The sequence below is a fragment of the Chaetodon trifascialis genome, chromosome 23 (genome assembly GCF_039877785.1).
Source record: "Chaetodon trifascialis isolate fChaTrf1 chromosome 23, fChaTrf1.hap1, whole genome shotgun sequence".
NCBI classification, from domain to species: Eukaryota; Metazoa; Chordata; class Actinopteri; order Chaetodontiformes; family Chaetodontidae; genus Chaetodon; species Chaetodon trifascialis.
In genome coordinates, this window is record NC_092078.1 from 15,446,111 (window position 1) to 15,473,409 (window position 27,299).

The following is a 27,299-nucleotide window of genomic DNA, read 5'->3' on the forward strand; positions in this document are numbered from 1 at the left end:
AGCCCAGAGATGTTTTATACATGCTGTCACCTCTAGGTGTGACACTAGTTTTGGGTGCATCACCAATTTGGCCTTGAGGCAGAATTAAAATATGGCCTTCGTCTGAATCCTAAAGATGAAACAAGGGTTTATTCATATCAGCGCAGCTTATAAAGATGCACTGATTTAGCGTTTTCCGTTTTGCATTCTTTCTGAAGTTTGCCTTGGATTTGGTTGGCATTTGCATGAAACAACACTGGTGAGACAGACACAGGTGCAATGAGAAACAGAGACCAAGGCAGACAGGGAGAGATGTGAGGAGCCGGGAGGCTGGAGGACGAGAAGGAAGGCTCATTAGGAGAAATTCGGGCAGAAGCAGCTCTGCGTTTTCCTTCTGCTCTGTAATTAAGAAATGGATTAATGAGAGAGACACATGCGTCTGCCAATGCCACTGCAATTAACAAGCGGAGGAAAAGTTTGTTGTTCCACGGATGCTCGAGAGGAGAGCAGAGTGCGGTCATGACGTTACGCTCATTGACTTCTTGTCTCTTTGGATCCTTCTCCGCTCCCTTTTTTTTTTTTTTTTTTTGCTACACTTTTTTGGCTCTTTTTATCGCCCAGCCTCTCAAAATACCCTTGCTCCACTCTTTGCTGAAGCTTTCCCATGAGCCATCACCTTTTCCTCAATATGTAGGCTACTTACAAGTGGGGCGAGTGAGTGCGAGCACGTTGTGTGTGTGGAACTTTGCGATCTTGCTTTTTAACATAAAACAAGGGTAGAAAGATAATTGAAGTACAGTCAGTTCTCCAATAGCAGCCTTTATGTTATGCTTCATGGTCATATTTTAGTAAAATGCCTGGATAGAACTGTATGTTTCCACAGTAAGCCTACTAATTCTTTCAATACAGCAACACAGTAATGTCATGCTTACCAGTCTGTTTCTCTTTTAAAGGAAATACAGGTTTTTTACTGATTTCAAGCTACTGTCAATGAAATGTTATTGATTCTAATAGCACGCCGCAGAGCAGAAAGTCCTCATACACACAGCAGAGCTAACAGGCTGTTCGTGCGCATGTGTGTGTTCCTGTCTTAATATATCAGCGTGTATGTGTGAGCAGGCAGCAGGTGGTGTGTGTCGGAGGGGTGGCTGTTGCAGCCGGGGGCAGGTGTCAGGTGCGCGAGGCTCAAGCGGAGGTTGAGGTATTGTGAGGTCCGTGTGCAAGATAGGCGATGATGCGTGCTGGCGAAATTGTCGGCTCAAGTCGGTTTCCGCTTCTTTCTGTCTGTGTCTGTTCAGCACACACACATACGTAAACACGCACACACTCATGCTAATGCTGTGGATAGCTGGCTGTCCAGGAGGGATAAACAAAACCAGTGAATTTTCAGACTGGGGCATCTAGTTTGCATCTTAACATGCGCAGACTGTTATTCATCTTGATCAAATATTATCTCAAAGTCTTCTTCTTCTTCTTCTTCTTCTTCTTCTTCTTCTTCTTCTTCTTCTTCTTCTTCCAAGGAAATTCAACTCGCATGTGGCTCTGCAGTTTACACTTCCTTCCCTTGGGATCCATATTGTAGCTGTTATTCTTGTTGGCGTCATTTTAAAATCTATCGCTCAGCTTCTTAAGCCCTGTCACTTGTTATAAAGACTCAGTCGGCTAATCTGAGTGTATAATAGTGTGATGCATCATAGTCGACATTGATCTAAATGACAGCATGCTGTATGTGTCTTGTTTTGTTTTGTTTTTTTCCCAGACCTCTTGCTCTTTATGTAACACATGCTGAACTGTACTCAGTGGCCACCACATTAGCACCCAAGCACAGCCTTTTGTATTACTACAGATGCACAGGGAGGTTGTTGTATTGTAGAATATGAGGTTTTCATGTATCTGCAGTTCAATTTCTTCTGGATATCATCACCACACCTGTGCCCTGAGCCTGAGCATGGTACGCAATAGTAATGTTTGCATGTTTGGATTTCCATGTGGAATGCACAGCCCACAATAGTACACAATCAGCGACGGCCTGCCTCCACATCTGTGTTTTCTGTTTGTTTGCACGGAGATGATACAAATCTCTTGTGAAATTTTCCGCATGCGTGCTCACATGTATTACATGATCTCAGTCAAAAATGCAGTGACATGAAGGGGAGAGAGCGCACAGCGTAAACCCAAGCCAAAGGGTTTTCTGTTTGTCTTTGTGCCTCCTCATCCGGCATCTCCTGCACAGGGCCAGCGTATTTGGATGGATATCAAAGTAAATCACGTGAGTCACAGGGATTGTTTCAATCCGACAGATGACCCAAATATATGTGTGGTTGAACTGAGAACACTGGTGAATCGTGTTTGACCGTAATCCTGATACGGAGCACAAGATGCGATGTCTTAATGATTCAGGTTTATTTTTCTCAAGGCATGATGATACAGTTAAAATGCAGAATGGTGAGTCACGTACATTTAACAGCACATTTTAATTAGACATTTTAATTGTCTGTAAGCCACTCATGTATAACACAGTATACCTTGTAATGTAGGCTCACACTGGACGACTCCATCCCTCTTCATGTGTATCCAATGCCAGTCATTCAGTGCCGATGGAGTGCACAGTGAACCTGTGATATAGTGAGGTGGAGTGTAAGGGTGGGGAGGTCAGGGTGCTTGAGCAGTTTATAGGACATCAGACCCTAGTTTAGGAGACTGGAGTTCACAGACCTGCAGTTAATGTTTGCCTTTTTATTTACTGTAAATGCATTGAAAGGTTATTGCCGAGAACAATGCAGGCCAGGAATAATGTCTGATGTAATGAAATTCTTTGGTGTTCCTGCGTAACTTTAACAAGCACAGGTAGCACACTCTAATTTATGTAACATTCAGGTGTTTTAGCTTTCAGCTAGCTCACATTTGTCTGATTCAAGGGCAAAACACTGGTGTGCTTCCTTCACTTTCAAATGTCCTTGCTTTTTTTTAGCGTAGCGGGAGACATACACATGAAGTGGTTTAGAGGTGAATGTTCATTTCAGAGTTTAAAACGCTGGTATTTGTGGACTTTTTCTGTTAAGTGGGCTGAATGAAAGAAAAAAAAAAAAAGAGTGCAGTCCTCCTTACTTTCAGTGTCCTTCTGCCTTTAGCACCCCCTCCTTGTCTGATTTGCTCACTTTGCCCTCCCTCTCCTCTTTCCTCTCTACCCCTTCCCTCCATCCATCGTCCCTCTGCCGCTGCTGAAGACATTTATTTGGAGGGAGTGATGAGGTGTGTAGTCTGAGGAAGGTTTGTCTGCTTGATTGGCTGATAAGATGTCTGGTTAGGGTATTCTGAGGGAGAGGCGGCGAGTGGGTAAGATTGGGTACTGTCTGAGTATCAAGTGAGGAGGCTCTCGTATGCGCTCCCACGCTCCTCAAAGCAGTAATGAGAGAAGTGGAAGGCGTTCGGGTGGCCTGCTATTGATATTTGATGTGTGATATTTTTTTTTTTTTTGGTGCAATTTTTTTTTTTTTTTTTTTTCATTCAATCTTTCTGCTGCCACAGTGGTATTGCGTTTATGTGTTACGCCTCAGAGATGTGTGGTCAAGCAGGCGACAAGCACAAGGAGTGAGAGTAAATAGGGGCTCACGTTAAATCATCATGGATTTATAGGGAGGTGGGTTTTGTAGCTGCAAGGTGGGCAGGAGCAGCGCACGCATGTACACACACACACACACACACACACACACACACACACACACACCCTGACCGTACAGTAAGTGGTTCTGCCCGAGCAGTGCTAAACAAGGCCAACAGTCCGCAGTTATGGACAGTAAATAGAGCAGAGCACCACCTGTAAATAACCACCAACACAACCTCATAAATCCTGTGTATGTGTGTATGTGTGTGTGTGTGTTTCTCAGACTCACACATATAACCAAATGCCATAAGTCCCAAAGAGCTGCTGTGTGTGTGGGTATGTGTGTGTGCCTTCGCTGAGCTGATTCATTTTAATCTGTCCTGACCCATGTGTGAGTCTACACACTTCTCTCAGCGCCCATACATTTCTGTACATTTATCATCATGTTCAGTCCTCCGCTGTTACCCACCAGTGTGTGTGTGCGTGTCTGTGTGTGTGTGCACCGGCCTGAGTAGGTACCAGAGGCCAGAGGGATGTGACCTCTCTCTCACCTTAACGTTTTTGCTTCCACCCCCTCCATCGGTTCATCCACACCGCTCCACATCCACACAGGTCAGATGGGCATATGTGCACACAGTCAATGCTGGCATCCTTTCAGTGACCTGACCAAAGTGGGCTTGCCCACTGGCACGGAAACCAGAAGCCAGCCACGAGCAGGTCGCACAGGCCCACAATGAAGGTAGAAGCCTGTTGGCACAGGATATTTGCTGCTGGGGGTGTCTGCAGAGTTCCCTGTGTTTGGAGCTGAGAAACATTTGCAGCTCACCAGGTCACGGATGAATGAAGATGCCGCATTCCTTGCAAAATTTCAATTAGAGAAACCCTTTACTGTTGCCTCTTTCGACTGGTACTCGACTCCGCTCGTGTGTTTTGAGGGTCTAAAAGAAAGCCAACACGATGTAAGCTGCAAGGAGTAAACATCATTAAAATTTCTGTTTCCTTTTAGTGATTTTGCACGTCACAACACTGAGTTTAGAAACAAGTCGTGGGAGGACGTGTGGAAAGTGCCAGTGGTTCCGTGCTGGAAATGGAAAACAGATATTTGCTGACCAAACTTGGCCTTTGTGGCAGGAAAGCAGCTGGTTCAAGGAAAGGCTGTAACTGTAGAGAAAAGAGGATAGTAGTTCATGCATTTGTATGGATGGTTTGCATACCGGTGTGTGTAGCTGTGTGTGCACATCCTTTACCTGTAATGGAGTGTGTGTTTGTGATGTATTTGGAGAGGGGGTGTGTGTTCGTGCCAAAGACTGGCACTTATGGAAAATTGCTGCTGCCAGTTGACAGCACAATCAGAATGATGTTTACACTCATTCCCTGCTCTCCCTTTTTCAGTGTAACCATTAGTTCTTCTACACACAAAATTTAGGTGCACAGCCAGAGTGCGCATGCACGCGTGTGTGTGCTGGGAACACTTCAGCAGCGTCCAGGCTTACAGTATGTGTGTCGTGGACAGGGTTCAAAAAAAAAAAAAAAAGGGAGCAGAGAGACAAATTGAAAGCAAGGCTGTGAGTGTTCAGTATCACTGGCTTATCATTTTCTTGGGATATGATTCATCACGGTTGACGACCATTACCGGCGGGGGTCTGAACCGGTGCGGTGGGGTTGCCATGGCGACACAGGAAGAGAGACACGAGCACCTGCGGCTGGTGAGCCGCCAGCGTTTATCACCTGCTGGGGGTGCCGGGTCACACTTGGCAAGCTGACCACCCAGCGGAAACATTTTATAGAATGAGTAAGAGTTTAAGAAAGTCAGTGCAGTACCTCCGGCCTTTTCAGGAGGCGACAGTATTGATGACACGCTTTGTGATGCATTAGCAGCCACATGGTCCCCTACAGAGAGTGGTGACTGCTGCTTTAATGCATAGTAGTGCAGACAAGATCCTGTCTACAAACTGAAGGTTTCTGTGGTGTTCTTCAAACTAAACCCCCTTATCAAACATGTCACGCTGGAAAGTTTACTGGTCTACATTTAAAACAGCTGGATTAAGAATTTCAATTAAGCGTGATGAAAATGGATTTGTGACTGTTTCAAAAGGGGGTGTGAGAAATGTTTTGATGTATGTTTTCAGATTAAGGAAGAGAACGTGCCCTTTAAAGAATGAGTCTAATGATACTGTCAGCAAATCCTATGAAAAATCCAACTTGATCCCACAAACAAGTACTGTGTGTATCAGCCTGATATATGTTCTTCCTCTGTGCCACAGAGCTTCATCAGTGAGCCCCACTGATGCACTGGATGACATGTTCCTTCATTACCACAAACACACACACACACTAGTTTATTTTGACTTAATCTCACATTTACCATCCTGCTGCCATACATACATTAGCTAAAAACTACATCAGCCAGCTGTTTAGGAAATTATTTAGCCGTCTTTAAATGCAGCTTTATATTAGTGGCCCATATTTAAAGATTTACATCTTCATCAGAAATGGGCTTGGGGCCAAAAATGCCACAGGCAGGCTGGAAAAGTGAGGAAATGTTGAGACATGGCTGAACACAGGCTGGGTTTAGGTCTTTTTGTGAGATTTGCTGACAATTACAAAAAGAGAAAGCCTCATTCTGTAACTAATCTCTGAACATACACACAGTACAAGGTACAGGGTATTCACTGCAGTACTACAATCAGGGCTCTGTTCTGTGGTCGCAGTTAATAAATTGTTATTGACCATGAAGGTGTGAGCAGGTTGTCAACGGTGTGGGTGTGACACCCCCCCCCCCCAACCCCCCAACCCCCGTAAGTCTGTAAAAAGATGCATGCAAAACAGCTTTCTTCTCTTTTCTTTTCATTTAGTTCAAACCAAGGTCTTTGAAGACTGCGATGCCGCCTTGTAAACAAAAATCGCACACGGCCGTCACTGCTGGAGACGGCTTCAATGCCTCGCAAACAACTTTGTAACTGTCTTGTAAAGAAATAGTATGTTTTTTAAGCACTTGCATGCAGTCACAAACAGCATTAGCACTGTGTTCTGCTGTATTTACCTCTGCCTTTGAAAAGCAAGACTCACAAACACATTCATGGACTAATTATGTAAGCTGAGCCATGTATGGTACAATATTCATGTATGTGCTTCTGCTCGGAGTATTTGCAGCAGTACAGTGTTAATTTTTCATCCACCTCGTGCATGGCTGTGGAAGGACTCGCCGCGGCGAGACGCAGGGTGAAGGGTAGAAGAAAGTAATTTATGCATTTAATTATTCATTATCTGTTGCAATTTGCTTCATGATGATATGTCACTTGTTTCATTTTAAAGTGTGCACTTCTCAGCTCTGAGCCTACACGAGATCATTAGCTGCTATGTAACACACAACCTGCGTCCAGTTTTTCTCTTCATTAACCTGTGAAATTTAAAGACGTTTAGCTGCAGCATCCAGCCAAGCAACGGATACCTGCCGATGGCCAGTTGCTTGTGTTCATTGCATCACATCACACCAAAGCTGGAATTGTACCATCAGTGTCATTAGGGTGAACTATTGAGTTGTCAGCAGTACTTTGTATAAAGGTATGCATATACACCATTCACTAGTCCCTTATTAACATACATATTAGTAGCATATTGGCACTTTATTATGCATTATAAAGCACTTATTAATGTTTTATTCTGCATATTCTACAACTGTTAGGCCATTAACTAAGAGTTTTCCCTTAATGATGTCCCAATTGCTGCTTATTGTTAGCAGGTAAGGAAGTTGTTGCACCCTAACCCCAAGAATAAGGCTTTAATAAGTGCTTCATAGTGACAAATAAAGAGGCGGTATGCTACTAATAGGCATGCTAATAAGAACCGAGTTAATGGTGATTGTGTATCTTAATATAAAGTGTCTCAGTATTCCGCTGTAATAGCTCGTTGAATTTTCATATGCCTCTGTAGGTTTTAAAAGGAGCAATTTATTTAGATCTAGGAGATTGTCTGCAGCAGTGATTAATAACCATCATTTCAGTTTGTATAGAATAACACTGGGTGCAACAGAGCCTCCTTAAAGTCATTGTCAAATTCCCTTTTCCCTTTTTCAGAGCTTTTTCAGAAATCACAGTTATTGACTTCATAAAGCCGTTCATTTGTTACAGACTTTTCCATCCGCATCTGCAAATCAAATTTCTCACATCTGACTGGAAACTTTCTTTTTTTTGAATGCACTGTATATCTACTGTCTCTTGTTAAACACACGTGTCTTCTTTTAACCTTGTCTTGCTCCTGATCTGAGCAGCAGTGTGTTTTGAATATGCAGCGGGAATTACACACACAAACACCACAAAACATCATACAGCCATTATAAATTCACTCGCTAACCGTCATTAACATTGCATAAATTGTTCATTCTAACGAGCCGTTCATGCTTGTAGTGACTTATGTTTCTCTTAGAAAAGGCAGTGAAGTGAAGGAATTCCACTTGTTTTTAATTAAGTACTGTCACTTGTCGTAAACCCCACGCAGCACGGCACTTAAAAGTATGGCAACCTCAAGGTCTTAACTTACATTTTATTATCTTTATTTCCTGATTTGGACGCTGGGTTTTATAACCACTTGGCAGCGCACAGTCATGCTGAAAAGAAAGGTCCAAACGTGGAACACTGCTTTCAGTGTGTGTGACAGTCAGATACTGGATTTGAGCAGAGGGAAGGTGTATTCTGGGAAAGGCCGAACAATGCAAGGACTATTACGAACAAAAACATGCACATTTGGCTGTTTTGTTTATTGAAATTCCAAGGAATTTATTCCAAGTAAGGAAGGAAAATTCCTATTTGTGGGGTTAGGGGCAAATCACTTGCACAGGTATGAAAATGAATTTTGGGGTCGATTTGGGGCTTCTGACTGTAGCCGAGTTGTTTGTTCAGCACAAACAAACTTTCACTTTAGCTTTGTGAAAGGCTGAATGTGTACCATGCTGGTTTCTGGTCCTGGTTCTGGTTCTGGTTGTTGGGAGCTCCTCTGGCACAAACATACAGCACAGCTAGCTGTTATTTGACGTTTTCTGTAGCTTCAGATGCTTTGCCCACATTATTACTTCATGTATTCCTATACATATAGATATGGAAAATGGATATGGAAAGTTCCCTCAAGCCTACTTATTCTTTTAGATGCATATGATATACGACACTGTCCCCCTCAAACACTCCTGGCCTAGAACTAATCTGTCCTCTTCTATCTAAGCTTAACCTCACCCTTCTCAGGATAGTGCCTGATAAATTATAGTTTTTGAATTTCATTTTTTTAATTTCTATTTTGTCTCCTTTAACCTAACCCTTCTCAGGCACTACTTCCAAACCTGCCCTATGATCATTTTAAACTCATGGACGCTGACTAACACCCACTCAGGCCGTGGAATGAGTGGACAGATTAGTTTTAGGCCTGGAGTGTTCCAGGAGACCAGAGCAGCCATAACAGAACAAGCTCTTCAGCGGCACTCGACAGATGTGTGTCCACCAGGCTGAGGCAACAGTTATAGCTCTAATAGAGGTGCTCACGGGTGAAGGTGGCCTAGCATGCATGAATATGTTATGATTTAGCATGTTATGAGTTACCAGTTTTGTCCATCTGAGGAGAGAATATATGAAACACCAATAGCAGCGCTCTCCATACTCTCCATGAACCATGGTCGTGGTCACAGCTTCGACTTCCACACCTTTACTTCCTGCATTGCTACGGAAGGAGAAGAATACTTCTTGCACTGGCACATGCATTGGATGTGATTGGTGAGGTGCGTAAATGTCCAAACTGAACATAATTCCTAGAATACTGCTGGAAACTTTCCTGACGTCACCATGAGGTGAACGTTAGGAGCTTTACAGACATATGGTTTATTGTGGGCCTGTTGGATTGGATTGCACAGGTGTTCCTAATAAACTCTGATGTAGAAAGACATAAACCAGAAACGGATTATAGTATCAAACCCAGCCAGTAATTTGCTTGAAAACAACATGTGCGTAGTGTGTGCATTGGTTTTAACCAGCAGACAGCTCGACAGCAGCGCAGGAAAGACAGGAAGGGAATGAAAGGACAACAAGGCAGACAGCCAGGGACAGAGAAAGAGATTGTGTTCGCTTTATCCATGTTTGCTCAGTTTAGCGCACGGCAAATATTAGCCTGTGAGCTCGGCAGCAGTTCTACTCTACTGGGCTTTAACCCCACACCCTGCCCGCAGAGACTAAAAGGTGAAAAGAGAACAGGGAGCGGGGCAAAGGAAGAGGATGAATGGGGGAGAAGTGGTTAGAGAGTTGTCAGGGTAACAGATGGAGAGAAGCGAAAGGCAGGTAAAAGAAATTGAACAGAGACTAAATGATGGCAGAGAATAAAGAGAAAAAGAGAAAGTAGAAGTTAGAAAGAGGGCAGCCTGAGCGATCATCTGACAGTCTGTGGTCCAGATCACAAGAGGCACTGTTTTTACTGCCGGATACTTCAGGATATGTCTTATATTGATGACTTATGTATAGCTTTCATGCTGCTGCATTTTATGTTATTTTACGGCAGGTCTTTAAATGGAAGCACAGCACTGCCCTTATTTTTAAGTTCTTACTTTCACAGAGAGCTATTCTTTGTCATGCCAGGGAAAGTGTGCTGTGTTGTGCATAAAGTGTACGATGTGATGCATTGTAGTGTCCAATTGAAGGGGGTTTGGAACCACAAAGGAGGAGTTCTGCCGTGCTGAGGAAAGAAAGAGATGGAGTAGGAGAAGGAAAATGATGCAGCCACGACAAAAAGCGGAGAAGAGCAGAGAAAACAATAGAGACAGAAAACACTTTGCTCTTGATTCTGTCCGAAGGTCACAGTCGTTCCCTTCAATTTCAGCCAGCTGCCTGCCTCGGTTCTCCTCAACAGAGAGGAACAGGCTGCTCTGGAACACACACAAACAGTCGCACACATGTCGAGCCCACAGCTACACACAAAGTCACACAGTCAAAGTGTAAAAACATCAAAAAGAGAAAGACAAAAAAGAAGTAATCTCCCATTTCAGCTTTTACTCACAGTGCTCAGGCATGACAAATTGTATGTGCAAACTGGAGATGAAAGGGGACAGCAGAGGAGATGACGACTCCTCCGTCTGTCTGTCTGTCTGTCTGTCTGTCTGTCTGTCCCTGCGACTGTTTGTTCAAGCAAAGTGTCTCATCTCTTGTGTTCATTCTCTACAGGTCACATCCCATGTTAATGCAGCTGTTTAAGAACATAATGCATCGTACAACTTTACTCCTTCTGTTAATGTGATGTTGATTATCGTATCTGGGAAATTGCAAAAGTCTTTTGTTTTAGATTCATGCACATTGCTGTCAGGTACTTTTTCTACAGCTCTGTTTTGACCCAGGTCAGGAAGAAATACTGCTGTTTTCTGGATGTCGAGCATGTATGCAGTGCAGCTTCGGACATAAACGTAATATATGAGGTTATTTTGCATTAAGAAAGTACATATAGAGCAATTTGGTGACAGTTTACTGCTGTTTCATTGCATCTGTAGCAAGTGTTTTTATGTCTCAGTTAGGATAAATAGCACAGTGATCACAATTTATTCATACATTCATAAATTCTTTGGCCTCATTCCAGCATGAAGCAAGACATAAAGTTAACAGCGTGCCACAGAATTAACCCATACAATGTCAGAGAGGATTATTATTGTACAAAGCTACGAAACAAAAGACAGATTAAGCACAATATTCAAGGACTCAGCTATCTCATTTCACAGTTTGCTGACTAGATTTATGCTGCCAGGCAGGAGTGATCTACCAACCTATTTTGTTTGGAGATGTTGCACCTTTCTCCATCAGCCACAGAGCCCTCTGAGTATCAGCTCTTTCTCTCAGATCACTCACAAGAGAATGTGGATCAATTGGATTCTACCAAACTCATGTTAGCAACTCCAGTCAACGCAGTAATGAGCCTCCTGGGAGCGAAGGAGCTGGTGATGAGGGCAGACAGATTAGAAAATTGAGAAAAAGGAGGAAAAGCAAAGGAAAGGGAAAAGCTAAAGTGAGAGACATAATAACGGAGGACATCTGAAGGTGAGGCAATAGTCGTTAGTTGCTGAAGAAAGTCAAAAACTGATTTTGAGGCTCTTATTGCTCTAATAGGCAGCAAAGACCTAATGACTGAATTGGCATTTCAGTTCCACTTTATTAGTATCTTCTATTTCAATTGAAAAAGAATAGGATATATTGGCAGTGAACCAGAGGTCTGGGACAAGGCTAGCAAAGACACACCTGACAGAAATTGAAAAGTCATATTAAAACAAAGTAGTATTAAGAGACACTGAGTTTCCGAGACTTTTACAGCACTGATATAATGTCATTCAGTCATCAGTTACTGCTCCACTTTGTCCCTAGAAAGGTAGTTACTATAATTAGGTTTGGTGGCAGATACAGGGATTATTGCAATATCTTAGTGTTTAATGAATTGATGAAGGATTATGTGGAGCTGCCAAAGGATAATTGAATACAAAAAGGAGAGACAGAAAGGATAAGAGCGACGTGGATGGCAAACTTTATTTGTCTTGTAAGCCTCTTTGTCCCCTATTAAGTCACCCAAAGTGACAAATATCTCCCAGTGTCTGGGCCTACCGGGGATTTTGGTAAAGGGATGAAGAGTGGGCGGATGGACATTGATCTCTACCGCCACAGTAACAGATCCTTTTCTGGCTTTGCCTCAAGGAGCACGCCCCCACACCTCCCTCACTCCCCTCTTTTTTACCATTTCTCCATCTATTTACCTCCACTTCTTGTTACTTTTTCTTTCATCATATCATTCTGTCGCTGCGTCTTCCCGCCTCCCACCTTGTGTTTATCCTGCACACTCTCCCTCCATGTGATCTCCTCCATCCATCTCTGGTTAGCGACTTGAAGAGGCGCTTGACGTGAAGCATCTTCTCTTTGAAATGTTCAGGTTTCACTTGTGCATCTTGATAAATGTATTCTGTCTTAATACGACTCTTGGCAGGAGAAGAGTCAGGGATGTAAATGATGATTCTATTTTAGCGCTAAGGTGGCATACCGGATGTTTCAAGTTCATCTCTTTTCAAGTGGAGAACTTCTCGCTGTAAATGCCAGAGCGAAAAGCACAGAGAGGACTTTACGGGAAAGTGTTCGAGATGTTTTTGTTCAACCACAAGGTTATAGGTTTGATACTCACAGGCGAGGTGGAAATGAGCCGTCAAAGTGTCCTTGTGGAGGGAATTGAAGCTTTTGCCTTCCCAGTCTTTCTATGTTTGACAATGAGTATTTGTAATGAGAAATTGCTTGTAACGATTAAACCACAGAGAATTTTCACCTGCAGCTCTCTTCAGTTCCAAAGCCTTTTAGCATCTTTAGCTCATTGTATTGGCAGCAAAAAAGTCCTGATAAACCAACTGGACACCACCTGGCCAACACCAAATGCCTGATAGACAAAGTTAGCAACTAGCTAGTGGACACAGTGGAAAATTTAGCAGCTAAAAAGCCAATTCTTTCCCCCAGGGAATAGTAAAACAGAATAAAACTGACATGAATATTGGATTTATCCTGTGGAGTGACCAGAAACACAATGTCAAAATGCTAATATTGGTCCTTGTCTGCTGGATGTGCGAACAGGCAACGGTTTCCTCCTGCGTAGGCCTTGTCAACTTGATAAGGTGATAATACAGAATGTAAATGTTGTGTTGACAGCTCCCTGCGCTGCCGGCAAAAACCTCATTGGCTTCATCGCAGCTAATTCTCAGACTGAAATAAATTCATTTCGGTGGAATCACTGCACTCTGTGGATTCACTCAAATCCAATCTGTGTGATGCTTTCATGTACAGTTCAACTTTTCGGAACTTTCAAACACAAATATGCACCACTGCAAATCATCTTGACAGTTCTTTCTACTGAGAGACTGGAGGTTCTTAGCTGGCACATGACAAATGGTCACTACATCCCTGAGTTTCCAGCACCACCTGGAGGGCCTTGAGGGCACACATTAGTATGAATCTTTTTATTGTATTTTTTGTGCCACCACAGCAGGATAATGCAAATATGTGCTTTATACACACAAAGCCAACATTAGGCTGTGCATGATTTCCATTGTTCATCAGAAACAAAGCAGCAATGCTCTACTTCATGCCTTGTACAATCAGCTGGATCCCAGCCGCTAGGAAAGTGCACACACACACACACACACACACACACACACACACACACACACACACACACACATCCCCGCACCTGTGTGTGTCTTTGTGTGTGTATGTATTCATCAGCTCTCTGCGGCTTTGTAAACAAGGCTGTGGTGTGTGGCGGGGCTCGGCGAAACCTCGCTCAAGGACATTCTCATGTTTGCATATAAGTGTGTGTGTGTGTTCGTTTATGGTGGGAGCGAGCGGGTCTGGTGAGACTCGGGCCTACACCTACAGGTCTGATGGTCATTGTGCTGAAGGACACCATCCATCAGCAGTCTCAGTGGTACAGATCATGCAGGAATCAACTCAGTATGTGTGTGTGTTTGTTTTCAAATGTCTGTGTATATGATGTTTTTCTGGGGCTTGAAATTGGAGGCTGACACTGAGTGAATGAAGAGTTTTGGTGCTAGCTGACAACATAATCAGGATTACAGAGGATGATGTTTCAGCTGATTTATCCCCCCTTCCTTCTTTAGCATAAATGTTGCGTCTTTCTGTACCATTTTGGCTTGCTGCCAGTGTGTGTGTGTGTACTCTGGGACAAAGGGGCAAGGCCGGCGTGAGTCACACTCAGAAGGAAGATGTATTCAGGAGCGTGCATGCACACACACACACACACACCATATGCACACACCCGCACCACATCTGTCTAACTCAATTTTTCAATTAGATCCAATTCTCGGTCAGAGTGGCCGCTTGTTGTTTTCAAAGCAAGAAAGAACGGATAGTCATGACCACTGTCGCTGAAAAGAGGCAGAGCAACAAAAGAGATGGAGGAAGGGAGGGATGGAGGGAGGCGCAGGGAGATAAAGTGCTATTAAGATGAGGAGATGGAGGTCAACTTCCTCAAGGTGACTGTTGGAGATCACGGCAAACACATATAAATGAGTTGGCTGAGCAGAAACAGAGAGACGGTGTGGTAAATGAAACCAAGCATATCCTCTCTGCAAAGTGACTGTTTTGTCACCGCCTCCCTCTTTTTCCCCCTGCTACCCAGATCGCACTGACACACATGTAGCTGTGTGTGTGTGTGTGTGTGTGTGTGTGTGTGTGTGTGTGTGTGTGTGTGTGTGTGTGTGTGTGTGTGTGTGTGTGTGTGTGTGTGTGTGTGTGTGTGAGCCCTGTAGTGTTTTAGGCAAATGTTGAAAAGGGAAGACGTGAAATCTGAGAACTAGATAACAGCATTTCCGCTCCAAACCGACTGTTTGGCCCTCAGTCTTTTCCTCTTTCTGTCGCAGATGCTCTGAAGACGTTAGGTGAACGGACAGTGGGTGATTTAGCCAGCGAGGAGTCTACATGTTATGCAACAGCCTATTTCTCCTTACATAATGCTGCAGTCTGAGTTGGGAAGATTAGCCCCGCTATACTGTTTTCTTTGTATCAGATGCCACGGCCGATCTCCTCTTGCAGGCTTTATGCATATATGTTGACAAGCTGATTAACCGCCATGGAGTCGAAATCACCCTCGCCGGGAGATGCAGAGATAACATATGATGGTATATGTGGGTTAGTTGCAGAAGCCCGTGGGGTTTCTTAGAAAAATATCCATCAATATCAACCTGTACTGTAACTACAAACAGCTCATAAAATGTAACATTAGTGCAGAGAGCTGCCATATAAGTGGAAATGCTTGCTCAAGCTGTAACGCTATGAAATATTAAGCTGCCTTACACCACGTGGTGTCAGACGGGAGTGTGTGTGTCTGTGTCCATAGCAAAAGAAGGAAAAATGGATTGCTTTTCATTGGACATCCAGTAAAAATCTATTTATCAGTCATTTCTCTGTCCACGGTGCTCCACTGGCTGATTCACAAGCTAATGAATACTGCAGCTCCGCATACTTACACTGGTACGTCAAGTTAGGCTCGAGCAGATACAGGCTGTGATAGATCATTATTGAGGAAATGAGGAAGAGGCTGATGAATAGTTTGCATTTCCACCACCCATGGGACTGTTAATATGAAATCTGTCAAACCAAATCATCAGCATCAGCAAATTCGTGAACTGGTCAGCCAAGCTTTTCTGGACCGTTTCTTGAGGCGAGTTGATACAGCAAAATGCAAAATACCTCGAGCGATTTAAGCAACTACAACTGCGTCTGTCAGACTCTTGCTGAATCCGCCCTCCAGTCCATCCAGGCGTTGCATCTCTGTTGCTTCTCCGTTGTTTTCTCTTCCTAATTTGCCTGTTTGGCACTCATGTGTGTTGTTGAAGAGGGAAATGCAGGAAGACAGTGAAGAAATGCAAATAGATCAAGAGGAAGATGTGTATGCAGATGAAGCTGGGGGGGGGTCGTGATTGAGCTCTCTGTAAAGGAAAGAAAACCAAGGAACAAATCCTTCAAGAGTGCATTCACATTCCCCCTGTTTTCCCCTTCTTAGTTGGCTACCAGTGTGTGCTGAGAGGAGAGAACGAGATCTTGACGTCTTCAAAAGGAGCTTTGAACTCAAAGCACCTTGAGGCCCCGGAGGATCATCAAGGCTCCCTCTGTCCTTTTATCACGTAGTGTTTCTCTCTGGCCCTTGCTCCTCCTCCTCCTCCTCCTCCTGCGCTCCCTCTTCCTGTTCTGCTCGACGTGATCGGGGAGAGCTCTCTGAGGCTACCTGATAACCCTGATACACGCACGTCGACCTCAGCCTTGGTCTGACGCTGCCTCATTCTCATTCCTCTCTCGCCCGCAGCGTTTACCTCGACGCACTCTCACACATTGCAAGGTCATGTCAAAATATTTCCAAAGGAAATGCCTTCTGTATTCCAGCACCGCTCTTTCTCATCTATGGCTGCAGCACAGAATTCCACAGCCAATGTTCTTTGTCTTTGAGAAAAAGGACGGAGAGACTCTAATGAGAGGATTATACAAACTTTTTTTTTTCTGCCAGCTAAACTGTCATCAACTTACTGTTGTGTGAGAAGCTGATCAGCAGTTTCTGCTTCACGGAAAACATCTTTTCTGTTGTACAGAAATCTCAGATATTTGTCAAGGATGGCATGTTTGTGCTTGAGTAATTACAATAATGTTCAAGAGGAAGTTTTTCTTTAAGCTGTCTTTCCTTTCTCATCAGATGAACTCTGTGAAACTCGTTGCAGCAAAGCCGAAACTGATTTTGGTTAAAGTTGAAACTCATTCCAGCCCCCTACCGTTGAAGATCTGCGATCGGTTAATTGGACTCAAATTTAGTGGAATTCAAAGAAGTGCTGTCTTTCACAGAAACTCTGATGTAATTGAAAATACATCATTAAGCGGAGCTCTTTCCCTCGAGTCCACAGTGGACCCCCTACCTATATTACTGATTGACCCACAGTAAGAGAAGTAAGATGAGCTAACCTCGGGATAAAAGAGCAAAAATGTCACATTCTTACCCCTGACATTAGCCGACAGCTGCAGCAGATTAAGGGCTGCTAAGCAGCAGTTTAGAAGCAGTGGTGTTTAAAGAGCAGCCAGGGCTTATTGTCAGTTACCTACCAGTCCCTTCATTTCAATGTTGCAGGCTTGACTGCTCCCAGTCATTCAAAGGGTCTTTTTTCCTTCTGTTTCCAGAGATATGTTCGCTTAAGGGAAATGGCCATTAAAATGTCATTACTGCTACACTAAAATCATTTTTAAAAAAGCACTGGTTCCCAGCGGCTTCCCACCGTAATGGGCTCAATACATTCCCTCAGCACCGGGAAGAACCCTAATGTTGCGGAACACAAATGCTAATCTCTCTGTAAATATCACTCAAATTCACTCTCCCTTCTGCTTTTCAGTCATAATAGCATGGATTCATTCTGCTTTGCCCTGGCAAATTGAATTAATTCTCCAGGCAAAGGTGTCATGATTATTCTAAGCTTCCTAGTGCGTGGGCTGTAATGGATATGATCCCAAAAGCATTTCACTCACCCTCTCCATTTTGTTTTTCTTGCTGCAGTATCTCAAAGGCATCACTAGTTAAAGCTCTGATTAAATTTTCATTCACGTGCGCCTCGCTAATCGCTCTCTGACAGTATTCATATTCACGTCTTCGAATCAATATCGGATTTCAGGATGAGGAGAGTGGGCAGAAAGACTGTGAGGGTCACTCCATAACATGAATCAATTGATTAAGTGCCTAAGAAGCTCGGAGCACTTTGCCATTTGAGACATTCAAGCCTCTTCGTAGAATGAGATCATCTGTTGAGCAGTCCATCAAGCTCCACTCTGAGAAAGTCATCCTGGTCTAACTGAGTTCTGATCTTCATGTAAGAGAGTGCTCAGCTGTGTCCGTTTCCCATTGTGCTTCCACATCGATTCTTATTTATTCTGACTGTTCGGCTGTGTCTTATATTCCGTGGGTCCCTCTGCAGCATTAATCATGGCCACCAGCACTTCCACTTGCACCACCATTTGAGCATGCTCAATTAATACCCTAATCGCAGCTGTCATCAGTGCGCGGACATACCGTGGCCTTGGCTGAGTACTGTAACCGCTTTACACAGCACCCAAGTCTGGTTAGAATGCACATAAATTTGGCTGCGATTATACTGCTCATTAACTTACTGCACAACCTCTGCACTTATTTACTCAATTAACTTGCTATTTTAAGTTCTGTTAACATTAGGGCGGTTTATTTTCCTTTTTTAAATACTTAATCAGCCATGAATAATGGAAAACCACTTTCAGCAAAACGTTCACCTCTGAATGTTTCATATGGAAGGTGGCAAAATAAATGCACATAGCTAATGAGATAATGGAATCAATGAAGTCGTGGCTGCAATGGGCAGATAGCAGTGGGCAAAAGTGACCCCCTGTGCAAATGAGCTGACCCAAAGTGACAACCAGGAAGTGTTCCTGCCAATGGTATGGGCAACAGAGCACTTACTGCTCTGGATCTTATGACTGTGCAGAATAAAACTGCAACAGAAGATTTACTGCCAGACAGAGAATGTGTCTGTAATGGCGCTGTCTGCGATGTACTGTCTGTTCCTCTCTCTCTCTCCCTCTCTCTGTCTCTCTCTCTCACCCTTGGTCTGTGCCTCTCTGGCAGACTGTAACTCTGTAAATGACTTTGACCTTTCCTGGGACTGAGGACAGGAACCACAGAGGGAGAGCAGAGAGATGGCGGGAGATGAGAGTAGAGTAGGCGGTTGACTGTAATAAACTCGAAGCAGTGGGCGGCTGTCAACACTAATAGATGGGAGAGGGGAGGGGGTCACCGGGTTGATGAATACTAAAGGTGCCTGAGTTCTCAACAACTATACTGTTCTTTACCAGGCTGATGTCTGTGAGATCTCATGCCCACAGCGTCATCAGGCAACAGGCAGTGAGGGCCTTTTTGGTGACTGAAGGAAAATCTGTTGATTTTTATAGGACAGCTAAGGAGCAACCTTATCATGTGCATTAGCATGGAGTTAAACAGCTGGATGACTGCAACATAATTACATTGCATTGCGTTTTAGTTGACAATCCAATTGCATCAGTGTAATCCATTCATCCACACACAGATATAAAGATCTTATTTTTTTTTACTTCCCCATTGTGTGATGCCAACTTGAAGCTAGCGACTCTCAACTCTCATCTGTGGGTATTGACGGTTTAACATTTCTCATAGCGGAAAAAGGTTCATCATAGCTCTGCTCAGCTGTACTAAGGCAGAGTTCTACATGCACACTAAGGCACAGCAGCAATTTTAGCTCAATGCTTACATCAGCATGCTTACATGCTCCCAGTGACAATGCTAACGTGTAGTTTTAGCAGGTATTAGGCTGCTGGAGGAAACATCAGGGGATCACTAAAGTTATTACAAATCATGCTTAGGAGGACATCAATGTCTGTACAAAGTGAAATAGCTGTTTCAATGAAAATGGAACACACTAGAGTAAAAGTCAAAGGCGGTAGGATTCATCCCATGAGGACCCTGAATGTCTGTACAACATTTCATGGCCTTCCTTCCAATAGTTGTTGAGTCATTTCTGTCTGGACAAAGTGGTGGACTGGCCGACTGGTGTTCTAATCTATTGGACTCATGAAGCAATGAAGTGGTGTCGAACTTCCTTGCTATGTTGCACATTATTTATTTTTTGAGCAGGATGTTGTGGCAGGACATCAGACAGTAAAGGAGTTATCTTAACTGGAAACCAATGGGCTGTTTTATGGAGAGAGAGGCAGTTTTATTGGATGGGATGGGCAGAAAGGTAAAAATTGTGATGACTCGGATAAACTGTTTAGTTAGAGATAAAGAGTGTCTCCAAAAACATCAGTCTCCCAGAAAGTCCTTTAAGGGATCTTTAAAAGGGTAACAAATGTCCAGGTAAACCTTGTTCAAAGTGCACTTGTGAAGTTGTGGTTTGTCTGTCTGCAGGTGCATTCCTCTCATTGTGTTCTCTGTCGTCCTCTGTCTATAGGAACGGGGAAAGATCGGCGTGATCTTCAACGTGGGAACGGACGACATAATCATCGAGGAGAGCGCGGTGATGGTGAGCGACGGCAAATACCATGTGGTGCGATTCACACGCAGTGGCGGCAACGCCACACTACAGGTGGACAACCAGCCTGTCATCGAACGCTTCCCCTCAGGTAGGAACAGGGGCCCCAATCTGGGGACTGAGGGATGGAGGGAGCTATCAGTGTTGAATTTGAACCCTCACAGCATTGAATTCTCAGAGAAACTGAGTAACACAGTGGAGAGAGAAAAAAGGAGCTTTGGAAAAGCCTTCTGTCTGCACCTAAAAGCGATTTTTACAGAAGATTCTGCGAGGGCTCTGGTTTATTTATCATGACATTCATATTTAGAGCGTGCTTGCATTATTCTAGGTGATTAAATCAGGTTCTGGTCTAAAAGGCAGGAAGAGCCAAGCGGCCTTCCTGAGGCAAGCAATCTTCCATCTAAGAGCATCCAGCTCTCTGCAGTCAGTCTACCATTGTAGCTCCCGGCATTGTGAAAGCCAGCGCTGAATCGAGGCCAGCAGAATATGAGGATGCCAGTCAGGTATGGTTGGTACGGGCAGGACACAGAGGAAGGACTCTTCATGCTGGGGAAGTATGTGGAGGTGTTTGTAAGTCATGCCTCGACTCCAAGATAAACACAGACGCAACATCATTACACATACAGTCTTTACAAACACCCGATGAGTCAGTGCTGGGAGGGTGCAAATTCCCCCGCTTGTTGTTTTACCATAATCATGGTATTCTATTTTGGCCTGAATTATGAGGCTATTTTTGGCTGTGCAGAAGCTCTCGCTTAATTTCTCTCTCTACTGTGTTTCCTCTTTGTTCATGGTTGTTCAAAGGAAGACATTTTGTGTTTCCATCATGAGGCAGGCTCTGCTGCCTGCCGGTGTTAGGTGGTTAGGTGATGATGATCTTATGGAAAACTCATAACCTGAATACCGAAAAAAAAAGCTTTGAAACTCTGGTGCATTCATAAATTTGCAAACAATTTTGCCAGAAATCTCCACTGATGTCAATACGTTCCATCTCCATTGTGGGAAAACTCTTTCTATGTATCGTGATTGTTTCAAACAGCAGGGAGAGTGCTGCTAATGTGGCCATGATATTTACTCTAGTTGACATATAGAGCCATGGGAGTCTGACATTCTCTGTCACAGCAGTGATCCCACATTTTGAGGCTTTGTTTTGGCATTGAGGAAAGCGTTTTCTCTTGCTCGTCCGTCGGCACAGCGAGGCCAGGCTGAGGGGCATGCATCACAGCCAGAGGAGGAAGCGCCCTGTGACAGTTCACTCTTTTCAGTTGTTATTATGATGGAAATGCAGCCCTTTTCGCTACAGCACACGCTCCAAATAGGAGCCTTCAACTCACAATAGCGCCAACCGCTCAGAAAATAACAGCAGAGCAGCCTGTGAACATTGGCAAGTGTCATCATCTCAATCTATGTTTTGTTTCATCAGGAAACATTAATGCACAGCCCATATTGTATTCTTTTTATTCCTCTTCCCTTCCACCCTCCTCGCCATTGTTGTCGCCTTTGTCAAACCTTCTTTCCCTTTTCCTCCACTGATCAAGAACTGAAGAGTGTTAGTTTGTTGTTGTTTGTTGGTTTACTTGAGGAGGTTTGTGTTTGCCGGCAGCTGGAGCCCGTCTGAAGTTTTGAGAGGTTATGAGGACTAAGGATGGGGGGGTGCTGTGTAGATTAGCTTTCATTCATTTATGTGAGCTAGATACACTCAAAACTATTTTTGGGCTCCCGCTTTGAAGGCTCCGACACCCGCTTTGAAGGTTCCAGTTGTCATCGTCTGGTGGGGCGGCGTCCTGGGGAAACAGAGATGTTACACATTAGCGAAGCAAAACCTGGGATGAGGCTGAGGCACAAAAGGGCGGAGGAATGCGTAGGGGAAATACTGAATGAGGGATTGGTAAAGGGGGGCTTCCTTACTGAGGCAGGAGGTGTGTAAATAGAGAGAGAGACAGAGAAGGGTTATATTGTGGAGAGAGGAGAAAGAAATAGGGGGAGCTCCCTTGTTGAATCGAGATCCTGTGACCCAGATTGGAGATTTAGACATCTTCTGATTCTCTAAACGGGACAAAATACACAATACTCCCAACATATTCAGACCCACTTTGTTTTCTTGCTGCTCATATTATGCAGTATCCTTGCCATGCTGTCCCAGTGGAACACTGAATCTTAAAATGTCCACGTAGCTCAATTTTGAAGGAAATAGAGCCAGTTGTCATGAAAGATACCTCCGATCGAGCGTGCTGTGAGGTGTCTCAGGTGCCAGATTTGTCTGCTTCCTCTACCGCAACAAGGAAGTGCAGTTTCCAGGGAAATCTCCTTCCCCAAAGGGACTGTTGTGACCCACGTCAGGCAGTCTCGTAGTGATGCACCTGCAATTTTGAGCCCTGACTAATGCTTTGTGCATACAGACAGTTACATGTGGCCTAAGAAATGTAAAAGCTCCCAGAGGACCACTGCATGGACAAGGACATTGGGGATAAAGCAGAGAGTGTAAGTCTGTCACCTTCCACAAGAAAGAAGCTGACAGGTTATCTTAATGCATCTTTTTCTGACACACACGCTTATTCACACAAACTATAATTAGGGCTTCAGTCCCAGATTTGGAAGTGTTGCATTGTTTTCCAGGCAGCCTCCGTTAAAGCCCGGGCTTGCCAGCAGCAGGCTTAGAAAAACAGAAGGCCAATGAGAGGTGATGATTTGGAGAGACAGGATGTTAACAGCAAACATGGTCGTCACGGGTCAGGCACATTCAACGGCAAAGCAACACGTCTCCTGATGTCCCACAAAGTGATGTTTGTAGTCCTCAGGGAGTGTGTGTCCGCGTGTGATTCTGCATGCACGCGTCTGTCTGTGCGCATGACATAGCGCATCTTGTGTGTGTCATTCTTTTCCCGTGTGTGCCTGTGTGTGCGCATGTATGCATTTGATGGACAGAGAGCAGACAAAACGTGTCAGAGGAGCACCCGGCCAGCTAATCCAGTGTGTCAGGTGTCCCCGGTGGGTCCTGCAGCAACAGTTATTGGCCCCCCTACATTCCTAAAATGGCAGACTGGCTCAATAAAAACATCCCTGTGTCACAGTGAGCACCTCAACCTGGCCACAGATAAACAGGCAGATGTCAGCAGCAGTGCCATACGGAGGGTAATGGTACCATTTCACACCCGATTCCCTTTATTTACTGGTCATCTGCTGTGAGAAAGGTAGCAGATATGATGTGGCTAATTGTTTAGTGTGCAGTGGTTTAATTGCAGTTTTCTGCCTTTGCCCTGAAGAATTCTTTTCTAAGATTTCGTTTCTAATCAGTAAAAGGGTGTGCTTTATTTTGAGACAGGCGCACTGCCAGGACGTAGCAGCCGCTTCACTTTTCTGAATGGAAAGTCTTAGCTGAAAGGTTTCTGGTTTGAGCCGTTAGCAGACCACAGCGTCTTCTTGGTGGAGAAGTAACATTTAAGCGAGATAGCTTCAAAAGAATGGATTTAAAGAATGTGGCAAGCGGCGAATGTGGCCAAGTTCAGTTCAAAAGGTTTTGGTGGCATTGTGATGAACTGACCTGCTAATCGTGCCTTTTTTTTTCACGTGCCACCCATCATGTTCTTCCACATCCATCAACAGTCAACCTCTCGCAACATCAATTTAAAATTATCCCTATTTCCATCTTTAAAAGCCCATATTAGTCAAATCCTGTGAAATGTGCCTGTTGTTTTACGGGCTGTTCCCTTGCAGCTCTCCCCACCCTCCTCTTCAACCGCTCACTGATGACGGAGTTCAGACACTCAGTGGGAAGGTCAGATTTAGTGAGTGGGGGCCTGCTACAACATTAATCCCCTCTATAAGGAGCCAGCCTTCCTTCCAGCAGCTGCCACCTCGGAAGGAATCAGAGTGGCAGAAAGAACGAGCTTCAAGGGAGAAAATGTTCCTCAGCGTGTGTGTACGACTGTGTGTTTGCTTTTGTGTGGCTGTATGTGCAGATGTATACATATATGCTCACTTTTATGGGCTTCTATAAAATGGTATGTGTATACGTCTACCTTTGAGAGAGTTTGTGTGTATGGAGGTGTCATGAATGCCTACCTGTCTGTCTGCTTTGTCTCACACACCCACTCAATTTCATCATCTTCTCTCTTTTCAAAGCACCAAATCACCTCACATTAACTCTTTTTGTGATAATAGTAATTCGCCACAGTAAATTATGACATTACGGCAGGAATGGAGCTTCTGGAAAAATGCATCCATTTCATGTGGGTTTATACCACACTTGGCATTTGGACTTCATCGCTGTACCCCCTGAGCTTTGGATAATCGTTATGCATTTTACAACCATAGTTATATTGTCACCATCACCACGTACTGGCTGTGATTACCATATTTTGCTGCCTCCTAACTGTGTCATTATGACCAATGAGAGCACACAGCGTGCTGCCCTTCCTCCACACTCTTGCACTCCACACAGTTTCTTTCTCACTTCTCAGTATTAACAGGCAATAGATCTATAGAAAGCTGTCATTTAGCTTAAGTTAGGGATTGGTTTGAGTAGAATTAGAATTAGTGTGGGGCTGACAGCAGGAGAGATTGAAGCAATAGTACTCTACAGCAAAGTACTTGGGATTCATTGTTGAAAAATGATGGACTGGAGCAGAGGAGGAATAAAGAGAGGGAGAGATTGGAGAGAAAAAAGAGAAGGGCGAGATCCAGTATGGATGCTGGAAGCTAGCTGCTGTCATTGCTGTGATGGATGAGGCTTTGCATGTTACTGAATAATAAGCTCTTCACAAATTGGATTGCATCACAGTAGGGAACATTACATATAGCCGCTACAGTGTGCATGTGTAGGCCCATCACATGCAGGCAAACGCACACAAAGCGAGCCAGGAATAATTTCATAACAAACATTACTTGCTAACAAAATGACTACTTGAAATGCTGTTCATTTCGAATAGATCAACGCACCGCTTAATTCAGATCATAAATCAAGGACGACAAAAGAAAGAGGAAAGATAAGTACATGAGAGGGCTATTGTCATTCCCTGTTTTCATTCTGTAAGGCATTTAGGGGATCTGTTCAGCGTGAAAGCTGACCATTAGAAAGAGGAAGAAAGGAAGAATAGAGTCGTGGATTCACAGAGGAGGAGAGACTCTTTGTGCCAGCGAGGTCAGCTCCAGCTCTTCCGACTGAGCTGTTAAGATGTTCTTACTCCTCAGATAAATGGTCTAAGAAAAGGGGTCAACAAAGCTCTCGGCTGCGCTCTTTCCTCCCTCCAACCCCTTTTCATCATCGCCTCTATGTGTCCACTGTTTCTAGATTTCCATCTGTGTCACTGCGACCTCCACTCTCAGAGAGAGAGAAAACCAGCTGTGAATAGGCAAGGAAGATAAAGAGACAATGTGAGGAGAGGGGAGGTTGAGAAGATCTGCTCGCTTCTCCCCCCTTGGCAAAAGCAATATGAGAGCACTCAGCAATGCCAGTTAAAATGGTAAGGGCAGGGGAGAGCAACAGGATTAGGACAGGAGAGGGGTATGTACAATACAACACAGTCAGACAAATGGCTGGCGGCATATGGACTTAAGCTGAGTGTGGACCAGCTTTCACTTCACTAGCTCAGGCCTCCAAGCGAGGAGTATCGAAGCAGCCCCGTGTGCCTTTGATGGTCCACTGAGCAGAAGATGATAGATGAGTGTGTGGGGTGATGCACAGAGCACAGTGTGGCCGCGTGTCAGGGCTGGCAGGAAACCATCTTTACTGTCCGACAGCACCTCTATGTACTGTAAGCTAGGCTCATTTATCCGTTAGATTGTGGTGCTTTTTGCCATTAATTGCTCTCAAGGTAATTAGAGCATGCACTGTTGCAGCAGCAGCAAGCAGTATGGCACCAATCATCTACTGAGTTATTATTACAGCCTGCACAAGTCCACATACCAGGCAGCGGTGGAAAGTTAGAGCACTTACCCAAGTTCAGTAATTAAGGCGATCATTTTTTCCATTTATCAATTGGTAATTAAAATATGTCCAACAGACTTTCTCCAGACCCAAGTCTTCAATGTTTTGTCCAAAACTCAGAGATATCCAGTTTAAAATGCTCCAAAAATATATATATATTTGACAGTGTTGACTGAAGCAATTGATCCAGTAGTTGCAGATTATTCTCCTGTGGTTTAACAGAGTGATGAATCAGCTCATTGTTTTTGATTTATACTGAACGTTAGAACAAACTTTGTCCTAAGTGGAAATGATTAGCTGTCATTTCTGCACAAGTGTGTGTGTGTTTACCGAAGTAGATCCTGAATGCAGGCCCTGCTTTTACTTGAAGTAGCTCACTGACTCCTTTTCGGTCTGTGTTGGTTAAATTAACACATAAATCAAACATGCTGTTCTTTAATTCTTGTAGTTATTGGTGCTAACAGATGGAGTTTTTAAAGACACTCCAGCCTAATAATAGCCCCAAGCAAAACAACTGCTAGTCCTCTAAGGCCATTGAGCTGACACAATGTCATAGTTGGTATTTTTATTTTATTCGTCATTCATATTCAGCAAAGTAGGGGGAAAAAAGCTGAAAGAGTTAATTGAGGGCAGCTCAGTCACTTGTCACTGCTGACAGTTCCTCCACTGTCTGTGGGTTCTTATTGGGCCTCTGGTGCTCTGCAACTCCTTCTGATTGGATCTTGCACAGTTGGAAGGTATCTCCAATTATTGGCCTGTGGCTATGGGATGATGGAGAGAGAGAACAGAGAAGTGGTGAAGAAAGTAATGATGAGGAGAGAGACAGAGAGAGACGGCTAAGTAGTGCAGAGCAGGATAGGGAAAAGATTGCTTTAGGTAATTAGAGAAGTGACAACTTTGATTTCCACATGAGTCGGGGGGGGGGGCTTTCTCTGGCTCACTCCGGCAGCCACCCTCGCACAAATCCACCGTGGCCAAGATGAAAGGTGGTGAGGATCCTGTCGAAAGCGAAAGGAAAGAGGGGAAGAAATGAAAATGAGCGCATTGGACTGATAACTGCTCAGATGAAAGATGAGCGAGCAGTTAAAATAGGGAGATTCCATCTGTTTCAAACGCATGCAGACACGGGGGTGGGCGATGTATTTACACTGAACAAAGGAGAGTGGTGGGTA

The 27,299-nt window shown here is 44.1% G+C and overlaps 1 protein-coding gene across 8 annotated transcripts in view; it reads left to right on the top strand.

The window, feature by feature from the left end:
* nrxn2b (neurexin 2b) overlaps window positions 1-27,299 on the top strand; it is a 636,019-nt gene that overhangs the window by 573,323 nt on the left and 35,397 nt on the right. For all 8 annotated transcript variants that reach the window (XM_070993325.1, XM_070993329.1, XM_070993328.1 and 5 more), the window contains one exon: window positions 20,121-20,292. In XM_070993325.1, coding sequence (XP_070849426.1) covers window positions 20,121-20,292 — 172 coding nt within the window. The remainder of the gene's footprint in view (window positions 1-20,120; window positions 20,293-27,299) is intronic.